Below are 15210 nucleotides of genomic sequence, written 5' to 3' on the forward strand. Positions count from 1 at the left end.
TATACTTCTAGTTGTCTGGGATCCCACAGGGATCTTGGTCACCTCTACCCCCCCCCCCCCCCCCACCCCTCCCATCTGACTACTACACAATATCTCATGTCTTCTTCGTCGAATAGACGTAGACGATCTACAAGCACACGCAAGGGCATGACCATAGACACAGAAAGGTAGACGCCTCATTCGGCTCTGAGGCAAATGATGATGGGGAAAGATGCGCTGTGATTGGCCAGTAGTCACTTGAGTGGCAGCGTGTGTAATTGTAGTGTAATTACGGTCCCGTCATATGTGACAGGGGGCGGGGCAGCATTGCGGCAAGGGCCAATCATATGTGAGAGGGCGGGGCAGCGTTGTGGTACGGTCCAGTCATATGTGACAGGGGGCGGGGCAGCATTGCGGTACGGTCCAATCATATGTGAGAGGGCGGGGCAGCCTTGTGGTAGATGCCCGGTGGCGCCCCCGTGTGGCCGGTCAGAGCCGTGCTGGCCTCGCTGTACATGGAGCCGGGCGCCGCCAGGTGGCCGCCGCCCCCTCCTCCTCCTGACGACGCCCCGCCGCCGCCCCTCCCCTTCCGCGGCCAGCAGGGGCAGCAGCGCGCCGCGAACCTCCGCCACGACTCCAGCGTCTTGCCCGACCAGATCCACACGCCGGACGTGATGCCCACCACCAGGCACATGAAGTACTTGAGCATGAAGACGGCGTAGTCCGGCCCCCCGTGCCCCCCTGCGGTGCCCGCGCCGCCACCACCACCGGGGCACTGGCAGGCCAGCGCCCGCTCCCAGCCCGGCCGGTAGTGCTGCTCGTACACCAGGCACGCCACCACCACCGTGGCGGGCACCGTGTACAGCACGGTGAACAGCCCGATGCGGATCATCAGGCGCTCCAGCTTGTCCGTCTTCATGGTGCCGCCCTGAGGTCAAGAGGTGAAGAGGTCAGACCAGACGAGATGAGGTCAGTGTTGATGACAGAAAAAAAAAGTTCGTAGATTTCATACCTTTTTACACTAGAAACTAAATGGAAACTAACTGTAAACTAAATGGAAACCAACTGGAAACCAAATGGAAACTAAGTAAATATATTGACTATTTTGTCAAGTAAAAACTAGATGGACAAGAGATCCAGTATAAGTCGCTTTACACTTGGTTGCATGCTGAAAATAGCAGATCTACAAGCTCACCAAATGGTGACCTATGAAGATAGGTTGAAAAGTGGTGAAGTGGTCCTTTAATCCCCCCGCCACTATACCTGCTTGATGATGCTGCGGATGCGGAACAGCGACACGAAGCCGGCCAGCAGGAAAAGGCAGCCGGTGAACAGGTAGACCACTAGGGGCGCCAGAACGAACCCGCGCAGGTTCTGCAGGCTCTGGTTGCCCACGTAGCAGATGCCCGCCACGGGGTCTCCGTCCACAGAGCTCATGGCCAGAACCACGATGGACTTCACGCTGGGAACCAGCCAGGCCGCCAGGTGGAAGTACTGGAGAGGCGGACACAGTTTATACAGTTTATACACCATTTATACACTAGTTCATACACCAGCCAGGCCGCCAGGTGGAAGTACTGCAGAGTTAAGCGTTATTCATAGTCTGCAGGATTTTCGGTGGTGAGGTGACCACCGAACTACAACATGACGTCACTGAGCCGCAGTGAAGAGCAAACCACCGCCCCAGCCCTTCTCTCGATCTGTTTTTACTCACCACCGCTCCATGTTATTACAGCTCCGGTGGTCACCTCACCACCGGAGCGGTGGTCACCTCACCACCGGAGCGGTAGTCACCTCACCACCGGAGCGGTGGTCACCTCACCACCGGAGCGGTGGTCACCTCACCACCAGAGCGGTGGTCACCTCACCAGACCACCGGAGCGGTGTTCACCTCACCACCGGAGCTGTGGTCACCTCACCACCGGAGCGGTGGTCACCTCACCACCGGAGCGGTGGTCACCTCACCACCGGAGCGGTGGTCACCTCACCACCGAAAATCCAGACTATGAATGAGCCTTTAATATAACCAAGGTTCTACCGTCTCTTACCTGCGAGTACCCAGCGATGGCCTCGCTGCCCCACTTCATGCCGGCCGCCAGGAACCAGGTGAAGGACAGCACCACCCACCAAATGGAGCTGGCCATGCCGAAGAAATACACCAGCAGGAAGACCAGCGTGCAGAGGGCGGGGCCCGTGGTGTCGTACAGGATGTGGAGAGGCTGGTCCGCTGGCCCGCCGGCCGCGGAGCTAAAAGATGGAAAATGGTGCCGTTATAGAGCGTTATAGAGTGTTATAGAGCGTTATAGAGTGTTATAGAGCGTTATAGAGTGTTATAGAGCGTTATAGAGCGTCGCTGTCCCCTTTCATGACGACGCCAGGCCCAGGAAATAATTGCCAATGCATTTTTCCCCATAGACATTTCAAAAAGTATTATTTTAAAGACCTTATAAGCGTCGTACAAAGCCATAACGAGTCGTGACAAATCATGACAACAACCAAACAAATAATTACAAAGGAGAAAAACAACAAAAGTGTTGTAACCTGCCGTTTCTTTTCTTCTTTCTAATTATTTGTTCGGCCCAAAACATTGTTTATTTTCATGATTTGTCACGACAAGATTTGGCGTCTTTAAATAAATACTTTTTAAAAGCCTTTGAGGAAAATTAACGGTGAATTATTTTCTCGAGGGGGACTGCGACGCTCTATTCAGTATTTTAGCCGTGACATAAGCGCCCCCTCCAGAGATACTTCCGGGTTCCACTTTTGTGTCGCTTTTGTGTCCCCATAGAGTTATACTGTGTCCCTCCGTCGGACTAAATCTTAGATGAAAACAACCACGAAAGTCAATTTTTTCCTTGCAACAACAAAGCTGCTGTCTCCCAAATCTGGCTGTGACAGGCCGTCACACGGAATACTATCGCCATTTTATTTAATTGTGTCAACTAAATCCTCATCAATGCAAACTAGATTCAACATACTCAAGCCTGCACACATATGCCCCCGAAATATTGTACTGAGCAAATGGACTTTTACCACCTTCAATAATAATGATAATAATAGTCTTTATTGTCTCCACATCATATATATATTTTCTTTGTCATGGACAAAGAACATTAATAATTGGAGTTGGAAGCATTAAGAGGCATTTTAACCCTCAATGGCTTCCTTTCTGAAAAAGAACGTCACTGTGAAAAGATTCACGCGTTTATATATTGCTATTTACAATGAGAAGCGGACGGGAGCTGGTGCCAGTTGGACCCGGACGTCGGACTTAAATACAGAATAGAGCGCCTTTCAGGGACATGCAGAGAGTGTTAAAGAGGCCAGGGGCTGAAATCCCGTAAGAGGGGCACTTTTGGACAAACATAGCGGAAAAACTGCTGATCTACAAGCTCACAACGCGTCGCAGCGTGACGCATTGAGAGCTTGTAGATCAGCTATTTTCGGGTCGCAACCCAGCACTCTTTATAGCTACTGGAGATGTACGGTGTACGACATGGATTTGGAAACAAATTTGTTCAACGCCAAAATGCTGTGTTCCAATTTCAGGAGACGGAAAAAAGCAATTATCCTCAATGCTGCAATCCAGTATGGCATATGGAAAGGAAATGGGAGCCATTTGCATTTCTTTCGCCATAGTAAATGCTGCATTCATGGTCTGGAGAGGGCAGTTGTTTTACAGACAGGTAAAAGGGCAGGGGCTGAAGCCCCCTTTGATGTCTATGTGTGCACGTCCATGGCGCCTTTATCCAAAGCACTTTACATAGATTGTGCATTACATTCACCCATTCACACCCATTCACACACCTTTACATAGATTGTGAATTGCATTCACCCATTCACACACTTTTACATAGATTGTGCATTACATTCACATATTCACATCACACACCTTTACATAGATTGTGCATTACATTCACATATTCACATCACACACCTTTACATAGATTGTGCATTGCATTCACCCATTCACACACACACACACACACACACACACACACACACACACACACACACTTTTACATAGATTCTAATGACAGTCGGACCAATAGGGTTTGAGGCAGGTTGTCGTTCTAATGACAGTCAGACCAATAGGGTTTGAGGCAGGTTGTCGTTCTAATGACAGTCGGACCAATAGGGTTTGAGGCAGGTTGTCGTTCTAATGACAGTCGGACCAATAGGGTTTGAGGCAGGTTGTCGTTCTAATGACAGTCGGACCAATAGGGTTTGAGGCAGGTTGTGTTCTAATGACAGTCAGACCAATAGGGTTTGAGGCAGGTTGTCGTTCTAATGACAGTCGGACCAATAGGGTTTGAGGCAGGTTGTCGTTCTAATGACAGTCGGACCAATAGGGTTTGAGGCAGGTTGTCGTTCTAATGACAGTCGGACCAATAGGGTTTGAGGCAGGTTGTCGTTCTAATGACAGTCGGACCAATAGGGTTTGAGGCAGGTTGTCGTTCTAATGACAGTCGGACCAATAGGGTTTGAGGCAGGTTGTCGTTCTAATGACAGTCGGACCAATAGGGTTTGAGGCAGGTTGTCGTTCTAATGACAGTCGGACCAATAGGGTTTGAGGCCAGCTGTACGAGCTGCCACCGTGCCACGTGTTGATGTTGAGATTTAGTTGTCGTCATACACATGATTGAGATTGACAATTTCATTGTGAACTTTGAAAAATATGAATACAATTTAAATTTCCGTTAGCTTTTTAGGCTTTGTAATTAGATATTGCACAGGGCAGATATGACAAATAACTTACATTTAATAATGTAAGTTAAACATAAAATAGCAGAAATAGCTGCTTGTAGATCTGCTATTTTCTTTTATAGCATTTTTCAACACAGGAACAATTATGGAAAAATAATCACGATTTTCTGGAAATAACTGCTAATTGTGTAATAACTAGGGGTGTAACGACACATTTGAACAGCGATACGATACGTATCACGATACGATACATGGACGATATTGGTTCATTATGGCGATCCGATACGATTCAATGATTTTAAATCGATACAGTAACTATTTAAAATACATTGACAATTTTTTTTAAACTAAGTCATTAAACCCCTCTTTTTCTTTTATCTTCTAAAAATTGCTAAATACCACGCACAAAAATGTAGTATTGATACAATTGATTATTTGCATAGCAAAACGATTCGATACCGATTATTTGCATTGCAAAATGATACGATACGATACATGTTGCTTTTTCATTTAGATATACTTTGATTCATGAAATTAAAATCGATTTTTCGATGCAGTTACTATATCGTTACAATAACGGCGCCATGGGGAGGCCTTCCTTACCCGCTGCCGCACGCCACCCTCTCGTGCCCCGCCACCAGGCGGATGAGGTACCCCAGCGAGACGAAGAGGTAGCAGGCGGCCAGGAAGATGATGGGCCTCTCGGGGTACTGGAAGCGCTCCATGTCGATGAGGAAGGTCAGCACGGTGGTCAGCGTGGACGCGAAGCACAGCACGGACCACAGGCCCACCCAGAAGGCCGTGAAGGCCCGCTCGTCCGCCGAGAAGTAGGGCTGGTGGCATGGCTGGGCGCAGTTGGACAGCGGGCCCGTCTGCACGCGGCCGTACAGCGGGTGGCTCTCCCTGCGCACGGGCACCAGGGGGTCCCGGCAGCGGCAGTCCCTCTCGCACTGTGGCGGCCCCGGGGGGCCCCCGCCGCCGCCACCACCGCCACCGCCGGGGGGACCAGCGGGGGGCCGCGTGCGGCCCTTGGGCGTGGGCTTGTTGGGGAAGGGAGGCGACGGTGTGGTGGTGTCTGCGGCGCTGCCGTTCTGGTCCATGCACAGCCGGGTGTCGTCGCCCAGCCGCGGCAGACGCTCGCAGCCCATCCGTTCGGGCCACTCGAAGCCGTACTGGCTCATGAGCGGCGAGCAGCCGCGCTTGGCCCGTTCACACACGGAGCGACACGGCGGCAGCGGCTGCTTGTAGTCCGGCAGGCAGATGGGCGTGTACATGCTGCACAGGAAGAACAGCAGGTCCGGAGAGCAGCGGATTCGCACCAGGGGCCAGAACTGGTGCACCTCCAGGCCCACCTCCTCCTGGGTGTCGTGGTTGAACTGGTTGGGCATGTGGGTGAGGTTGTAGCCGATCCCTTTGCACATGGGCACGGTGATGGGCTCGCACACGATCTCCTTGGAGGCGCCGCGAGCGCCGCGGGGAGCCGCCGCCCCGTGGCACAGGAGCAGCGCCAGGAGGAGGCGCCACCGGCCGGGGGAGGAGGAGGCGGAGGCGGGCAGGGGCCCCTTCATACCGACCGACCGACCTGGGGAGAGCTCTGCCTTTTATGGAAGGATGTATGTATGCGTCCAGACCCGTGCGTGCAGAGAAATCACAAGGAGTTTAGTTACAAATATGTTTCCCTGAATTATCTCTCTCTCGGCAGACTGTCTTTTTAATTTATGACCGCATCTCGGAACTATGAAGTCCCAGCTAGAGGACGCAGTAATGTCTCCAGCAGCATGGTGGGCTTCTCTCTCTGTTGGATAAATAAATAAACACCTAAAGTTTCATTCCAGACCCTCCGGGGCTCCGCGTAACCTCCCGCTCCAAGCGCGCGATGAAGCACCTTGCTGCGGACAACACACCATGACGATAGATAGATAGATAGATAGATAGATAGATTCACTGCCAGTAACCTACCTCTCTCTCTCTCTCTCTCTCTCTCTCTCTCTCCGAGGAACAACAACTCTAGGATTCAGCCAAGTCCGCGAAAAAATAAAAACAGCAGCAAACTGGTGTCAATCATTCACCAAGATTTAGCATTCTGTGGGTAGAAAGTTCATTTCCTCTCTCTGTGCATGGCCAGTCGGCCCGAAGCATTCAACAACATGTATTTTTATACACATAATGTCCTTCTCCATCCGTTTATAATCCACATGATTGACGCCGTGTGACAGAGAGAGAGAGAGAGAGAGAGAGAGAGAGAGAGAGAGAGAGAGAGAGAGGACAAGTGATGTCTTTACAGACAACGAGCATCACTCGATCGGCCAATTAAAGAGACAGGTTGAAGTAAATAGCAATAAAATAAAATACTTCTCCGCCGTGCGCAAAACCACCAACCACCTGCATGCCAAAAAGATCACTTTTACGCATGAATAAATAAAGCTGCGCGGATGATGATAATGCAGGCTCCGCCACGCAGACAGCTCTCACACACAAATAAAATAAATCCCTTGAACGCTTGTTTAAAGTTCCAACGCGGTTTGCTCTGCTTGCAGAATGACTGATTGAATGATGGAGGTAAAATTATATCCCGCTGGAGAAGAGACCAAGATCCGCTCATCTTAACTTCCACATTTCGCCGTCTTTATTGCCCCCGAAAAACTTCATAAATAAATGGATGTCCGGCAGCGCTCTGGTGGAGCTAGTGGCTCTCTGAGCCGAGAGAGCACTGAATGACTCTCTCTCTCTCTCTCTCTCTCTCTCTCTCTCTCTCTCTCTCTCTCTCTCTCTCTCTCAGAACGCCCCCGGTGGAAACAGCTACTCATGTGTACAGAAAGCATCGATACTGCTGTCAGAAATACAGATCTGTTTTCCAGGTAAAAGTCCGGGATTCAAAATGTAGCCTACTGTCAGAGTAAATAAAGCATTGCATTATATAGCCTATAGGCCTATACGCAAAGTACCAAGAGTTGAAATAGCAGATCTACAAGTTCACAGTGTGTCACATCAAAACAATGGCATTGTGAGCTTGTAGATCTGCTATTTTTAAATGCCAGAAATGTGTAAGTATAGGGCTGAAGTCAAGTGGTTAATTTAAGTTTTGTAACAATAATCAAACTCTACAAAGTATAGGCTAACTAAAGTTTTCAAATAAATGTAGTTGTAGTTGTGTAGGCCTACTTAGTTACTTTCCACCATACTGCGATTATGCGATGAAATATGCAAGATTGTATGTGATTTTTATGAGGGGGAAATATGCGGAAATACGCAAAATAGGCATAAGAATGACAAATGTGCAAAAAGTTGCAAAATATGCAGGAAGTTTGTGCGGAAATATGAGATTATATGCCCTTTTTTAAATAAATAAATACCGTACAGTATAGTGCAGTAGGCCTACAGTACGGTACGTTACAGCACAGTACAGTACAGTACGGTACGGTACAGCACGGTACGGTACAGCACGGTACAGTACAGTGCGGTACGGTACGGTACAGCACGGTACAGTACAGTGCGGTACGGTACGGTACAGCACGGTACAGTACAGTGCGGTACGGTACGGTACAGCACGGTACAGTACAGTGCGGTACGGTACGGTACAGCACGGTACAGTACAGTGTGGTACGGTACAGCACGGTACAGTACAGTGCGGTACGGTACAGTACGGTACAGCACGGTACAGTACAGTGTGGTACGGTACGGTACAGCACGGTACAGTACAGTACATTAGGCAGTAATAGTGTAGCCTCCACTCCGCCCACTCACACTCCTGAGCCACGCCCCTTCCACCTCATTGGACCAACAGCCCATCAGGGCTTTATTGGAACCTTTATGGACAATACTGACATACCGGATGTTTAGAGAGAGAGAATACACACACGCACGCACACACACACACACACACACACACACACACACACACACACACACACACACACACACACACAGAGTGGAGTTGTTAGTTTCCTATCAGTCTCAAATGGGCCAACTTGGCCAATCCTCAAGTTTTCACAATCGGTGCAAAGGTAGGAGATAAAGGTCCTTGTGTGTGTGAGTGTGCGCGCTAGCAACAACATGCTTACCACATGTGCACTCATGGTCATTGTCACCACCGCGCCCAAACAGTAACCATGTTGTAAACTTACACTGTACTGTGTGTGATCACAACGGTGTTTACAGACGCGTGTGTGTGTGTGTGTGTGTATTAGACCCTTCCTGAAAAACGCAGGCAAAAACTTGCGATTATGCGATGAAATATGCAGGATTTTATGTGATTTCTATGCGGGAGAACATGCGGAAATACGCGATATAATGCGAAATATGCAGAAGAATGTGTGAGAAGTTGCAAAAAGTTTGGGCGGAAATATGTGATTACGTGATGTAAATTCAAATAAATCACCCCCACATAATGTTCTCCATGCGGCTACTTGTTATGTGTTATCAAATCACATTGACATACGACGCATGAATAGGCCAGACTCCAGGTGTGGACAATACAATACAATTTGTATTTTATTCTATTCTAGGAAATGTCCTGCGTCATGAACCTTCATGGATGCTAACCAGAATGTTGATGCATACAACAAAACAAATGAACAGTGAACAACAAACCCAACAATAATGAGCAATACAGTAACAATGAAAATAAATGAACTAACAGAAACATAACAGCAACTTTAATGACCTTGTTCAGCCAGGTATACCTGGCTCTACTGTCCACTGGCTGTCCCTCAGTTGATGACAACTCCACACGTATTTTGCTGCCAAAAAATGTGCATTTGGACTGTTCTCCCTGCAGAACATATTGAAGTAAGTTATATTTTATATTTTTCTTTAAATTTAGGGAAGAATGATTCTCTGATGTCTTTTTTATTTGTCACATTTTAACAGAAAGTGTAGCTCCGTCTCCACCTCCCCTTGAGAGCAGAGTGAACACAGTCTTTCTTCTCTAGGCAGCCATGTCTGTCTGTCTGTCTGTCTGCCTGTTTCTACTGCCAGGCTGTACATAGTCAACATCTCAGTTTTAGATCAGTAACAGTGGGCAGGTAATTTGCCACTGTGTATTCTCGGTTGAGGGCCAAATAGCATTCTAATTTACTTTGGGTTTTTGTTGTGTTTTTCCAATATGTGATATAATTTTCTTGTTGCATTTGGATAATTTGGTTAGTGGAGGTTGTTTTAGTCTCTCTCTCTCTCTCTCTCTCTCTCTCTCTGACACATGCTACTATGTCACACAAAGGTCCCAACGTTTTCTCGGGTACAAAGGTCTCCTAGGGTGTGTGTGGGTGTGCGTGTGCGTGTGCGTGTGCGTGTGTGTGTGTGTGAGTGCACAATCCCCTCTGTCTATGGCTTGTTAACACTTTAGATTCCATTGGTTTAGACATCATGTTAACATGATAAATGATCATATGGAAGGAAGGAGCGAGCACTGCATTCCTACAAGACACACACGCACGCACGCGCGAAGTGTTCCTACTCTCACCTATATGGTCATGAAGTGTTCCTACTCTCCCCTATATGGTCATGAAGTGTTCCTACTCTCACCTATATGGTCATGAAGTGTTCCTACTCTCACCTATATGGTCATGAAGAGTTCCTACTCTCACCTATATGGTCATGAAGAGTTCCTACTCTCACCTATATGGTCATGAGGAGTTCCTACTCTCACCTATATGGTCATGAAGAGTTCCTACTCTCACCTATATGGTCATGAAGTGTTCCTACTCTCACCTATATGGTCATGAAGTGTTCCTACTCTCACCTATATGGTCATGAAGTGTTCCTACTCTCCCCTATATGGTCATGAAGAGTTCCTACTCTCACCTATATGGTCATGAAGAGTTCCTACTCTCACCTATATGGCCATGAAGTGTTCCTACTCTCCCCTATATGGTCATGAAGTGTTCCTACTCTCACCTATGGTCATGAAGTGTTCCTACTCTCACCTATATGGTCATGACGTGTTCCTACTCTCACCTATATGGTCATGAAGTGTTCCTACTCTCACCTATGGTCATGAAGTGTTCCTACTATCACCTCTGGTCATGAAGTGTTCCTACTATCACCTCTGGTCATGAAGTGTTCCTACTATCACCTATGGTCATGAAGTGTTCCTACTCTCACCTATGGTCATGAAGTGTTCCTACTCTCACCTATGGTCATGAAGTGGTCCTACTCTCACCGATGGTCATGAAGTGTTCCTACTCTCACCTATGGTCATGAAGTGTTCCTACTCTATGGTCATGAAGTGTTCCTACTCTATATATGGTCATGAAGTGTTCCTACTCTATATATGGTCATGAAGTGTTCCTACTCTCACCTATGGTCATGAAGTGTTCCTACTCTATGGTCATGAAGTGTTCCTACTCTATATATGGTCATGAAGTGTTCCTACTCTATATATGGTCATGAAGTGTTCCTACTCTCACCTATATGGTCATGAAGTGTGGGTCATGACCCAAAGAATAAGGTTGCGAATACAAGCGGACGAAAAGGGTGAAAAGGGTTTTCTTCCACTAGTCCCTCCCTAACATTTAGTTCTACTGGATCTCTTCTCCACTAGTCCCTCCCTGACATTTAGTTCTACTGGATCTCTTCTCCACTAGTCCCTCCCGGCCTAGACATTTTAGTCTAGTTTTAATTTGTTGTCAATATATTTAGTCTTACAATTTACAATTTACAATTTAGGCATTTTAGCAGACGCTCTTAATCCAGAGCGATTTACATTAAGCAAGAACAAAAAAGCATCACATAAAAACATTTATCATGAAACATGCGTAAGCTAAGAAAGTAACAGTGGAATATCTATAGAATGAAACTATACATATAAACTATACATATATACTATATGCTATACATGTATGTATAGTTTATATGTATAGTTTCATTATATAGATATTCCTCTTAGTCTTAGTCTTAGTCTTAGTCATCATTGCTGTAACTCTGAGAGTGTTCAAATGGAACCAAATGGACCCTAACAGCGATCTGTAACTCTTAGTGTACACTTAAAGTTATGGGGGTCCTTTGCCCCTTGCAAATAAAAACCAAATGGACCCTTATGGGTCCATTTATACACTCGGCATTTCCTCTCCTCTCCTCTCCTCTCCTCTCCTCTCCTCTCCTCTCCTCTCCTCTCCTCTCCTCTCCTCTCCTCTCCTCTCCTCTCCTCTCCTCTCCTCTCCTCTCCTCTCCTCTCCTCTCTCAACCAGGTCACTGAGAACACCAGGGCCCAGCGAGCTATTGTACTGTGGCTTGTTGAATGTCACGGGGCCACTCTGTGTGCGCGCGTGTGTGTGTGTGTGTGTGTGTGTGCGCTGTGCTGTGCACGCACGTGGAAAGGGAAGCAGTCACTGGGGGCCAGGTCAGAGCCCCCCCCCCTCCCCCCTTTTTCACCAGAGCAGAGACTCCCATGTTCCCCCCTGTGTGTGACCGTTGTCCAACCCCCCCTCTCTCTCTCTCTCTCTCTCTCTCCTTAAACTGTCCTTTGTTTTCGTTTTTTCCCCTCGATGGCATTTTGTGCTCCCTCCGTCCTCGTCACCTGGGGCCTCCCCAAATGAGTGGTGACGGACCCCCCCCTCCTCTCCCCTCCCCCACCTCCTCCCCCCTCCCCAAATGAGTGGTGACGGGCCCCGCGGAACCCCCGTCCCCACCTCCCCCCCACCCCCCCCTCCCCAAATGAGTGGTGACATATTGCTGTCGTACACACGCAGATCTACATGCTCAAAACGCGTCGCATTGTGACGGCTGCGATCGGCTATTTTTGCTATATCTTTTTTAATTGGAATCCTGAAAAGTAATTGTAATTGTGCGGCACCGAGTGCCGCACTATATGAACTTGCAGGTCTGCTATATTTTTTGAATATATATTCTTTCAGAGCTTCAGTTTTTAACTCAAATGCTTCTAGGGAGGGTCCCTGGAACAACATATTTTCAGATGGGGGTCGGCGGCATATTACATATAATTTTTGGGGTCCTTTACATGAAATATTGAGAACCACTGATATAGAAACATGAGGTTTTCCAGAAAAAGAAAAAAAAACTTTTTAAAAAGACATTTATTTTCAATGTCGACGTCAGGCCTAAATGGGTTAAGTGAAGGTCGGGGGGCCGGCATGTGGCCCCCGGGCCGCCCGTTGCCCCGCTGGAGCCGCCAGAGCGTTTATGAAGGTCCTGGCGGGGGCCCCGCGGACACCCCCCCACCCCCCCCTCCCCCCCCCCCCCCCTCCCCACGGGGCCACTGGAGCGGCACAAAGGAACTCGCCTTCCATTCGCTACAGTTGAGCCATTGTCGGGTTCGGCGCGGCGGCCCGCTAATTGGCGATGACAATTAAGCGTGGTCCACACTCAGCTTCAATTTGCCAAGCGCTCAATACAAATCGCGGGCAAATGAGTCCCCGGGCTTTGCATGCTCGGCCTCGCTCTGGAGCACACACACACACACGCACTCATACACGTATACACGCATGCACAAACAAGCACGCACGCACGCACGCTAACCAATGTGCATGTCGTTGCTGTGGGGGACGGGGGGACGACGACACGTTTTTTAACTCTTGTGCTCCTTGGTAAATGAACGCCCTGCGTGATCACACTGCACGGCGTCACACGACAGCATCAACAGTAAGCAGATCTTCCAGCTCCAAACACGGCTCCAATCGACCGCGTCCTGAGCTTGTAGATCTGCTGTACTTTTGCTGGTTTTGAATTTTTAATCGGTTTTTGACATAGCTGGTATAGTATAATAAAGTATAAATGTATACAGTGTAAAGGGTTGGGGTTTTTGTGCTAATTCGCTTATTTCCATCAAAATAAGTAGTAAAGTCTGCTGCTTGGGATACTATTTACATTATGAAGGATATATATATATATATTTTTTTGAGCGATGGAAATAAGTGAATTAGCACAACACCCCAATGCCCCATTCAATTCAATTCAATTCATTGAGGGCTTGTGGTAGGGGAAATAGCCAATAATGCGCTTTTGCACAAAATAACACCTGACCTCTTTGGTGGGGACGTAACGACTACAAATAAAGGTAAGAAAGCCTTCTAGCATGGAATTCTCCTTTAAGCGCAAACCACATACCAAAGGGTGGCCATGCAACTCCTTGTGCCAAAACGGTTGCGATGGGTTGCATGGTGACCCTTTGGTGTGGTATGGGGCCGTTGAATTCCATGCGTTGAATCACTTGGGACGACTTGGGTCAACGTGCGTCAACGTGCAACAGGACATATCACACCGCTGGGACGACGCTGATGCCGTCTCGACCCTCTGGTGTGGTTAGACCAGTTAGACCACAACAGAGGGGCTCCGTCTCGAGCCAAATTGAGCCACGACAGACACCACAGAGCGAGCGAAAGCGCGCCAGTTGCCGTGCTGAACTTCGGGACGTTCGCTTATAGCCGATTCAGTTGGAGTTGCGACCCGGTGTGGACAGAATAGTAAATCATGTTCTGGGCGAGAGAGCGTTTTTTCCCGACTGCCACTCAAAGTGACTATACTGCGGGTGGCCAATCACAGCGCGTCCTTTTACGCAAACCCCGCGACCATCTCCATATATGGTCAGGACCTAGTCACCCCCCCCCCAAAAAAAAACGAGCGACAACAACAACAAAACAATAGGAATGTGGCATACGATGGCATTTCTATCTCTGAGACCCCCAATTTTATTGTAAAATCAATGTTACTTTAACTCTGAGAGTGTACAAATGGTGATGTTCTGGGTAAGGGGCAAAACATCCATGAATGGTGGTCCCCATGCTGAACGGCAAAACGTACCTTTCTGATATGCGGTCAGGCTTAGGCGTGGCTCAGGGAAGAGGACGCCCCTGCCATGCATAGTCCGCCATGGCGCCGGTGGAGGTGCGACAAAGACAGCAGGAAGACCATCCTTCTGTATGAAATAATGTAGAAAATACAATCACACAAAATACAATCACAAGCACACAATGCATCACATTGCGACAAATTGTGCATGAGCTTGTAGATCTGCTATTTTCAAATGGCCGAAATGTGTATATAATTATAGGGCAAAAGTCGTTTTCTAATATATATTTTTATCCCACGATTTTGTAACCGATTTCTCACCACTGTGTCAATTATCTAATGTGATCCTGGGCTCTATACACACCCTCCGCCAACCTAGTCCCCAGTTGCAGTTTGCAAAAGTGTTTTTTTGTATGTTTTGTAATAATAATCAAAATCTACAAAAAAAATAGCCCTAGTGAAAAGATCCTGTAGGATTTTAAAATTTTCCAATGGGATCCTATAGAATTGTGAACATTTTCAGCTTATCGGCTGTTTTTGGCACGATGTAACGCCATTGTACCACAAGGTTTGAGTGTTTGTCCCAACACCATCCAATTCACTTAATACGTTTCTTTTAGCCCAGCACCCAGCCTGTCGATGTGCGTATTCTATGTCTGCTCCAACACAGACATTAAACATCATTGTTTAACATCAGTTTAACATGTTTAACATCAGTGTTTGTGTACACATAAACATTACATAAACATTACATAAAAATCACACCCGTGTGAAGTGAGA

At 47.7% G+C, this 15210-nt stretch overlaps 1 protein-coding gene across 1 annotated transcript; it reads right to left on the bottom strand.

Moving 5' to 3' along the window:
- Positions 1-275: 275 nt before the first annotated feature.
- On the bottom strand, positions 276-6635 carry LOC310867451 (frizzled-5-like). The gene is made up of 4 exons (XM_083777554.1): positions 5297-6635; positions 2028-2206; positions 1243-1473; positions 276-907 (listed from the first exon to the last, which is right to left on the bottom strand). Exons 1-4 carry the CDS (start codon positions 6252-6254, stop codon positions 407-409), a joined length of 1869 nt encoding a protein of 622 aa, XP_083633680.1. The 5' UTR covers positions 6255-6635; the 3' UTR covers positions 276-406.
- Positions 6636-15210: the final 8575 nt, after the last annotated feature.

Source organism: Protomyctophum parallelum, assembly GCF_964188405.1.
Source record: "Protomyctophum parallelum genome assembly, chromosome: 11".
Lineage (NCBI taxonomy): Eukaryota > Metazoa > Chordata > Actinopteri > Myctophiformes > Myctophidae > Protomyctophum > Protomyctophum parallelum.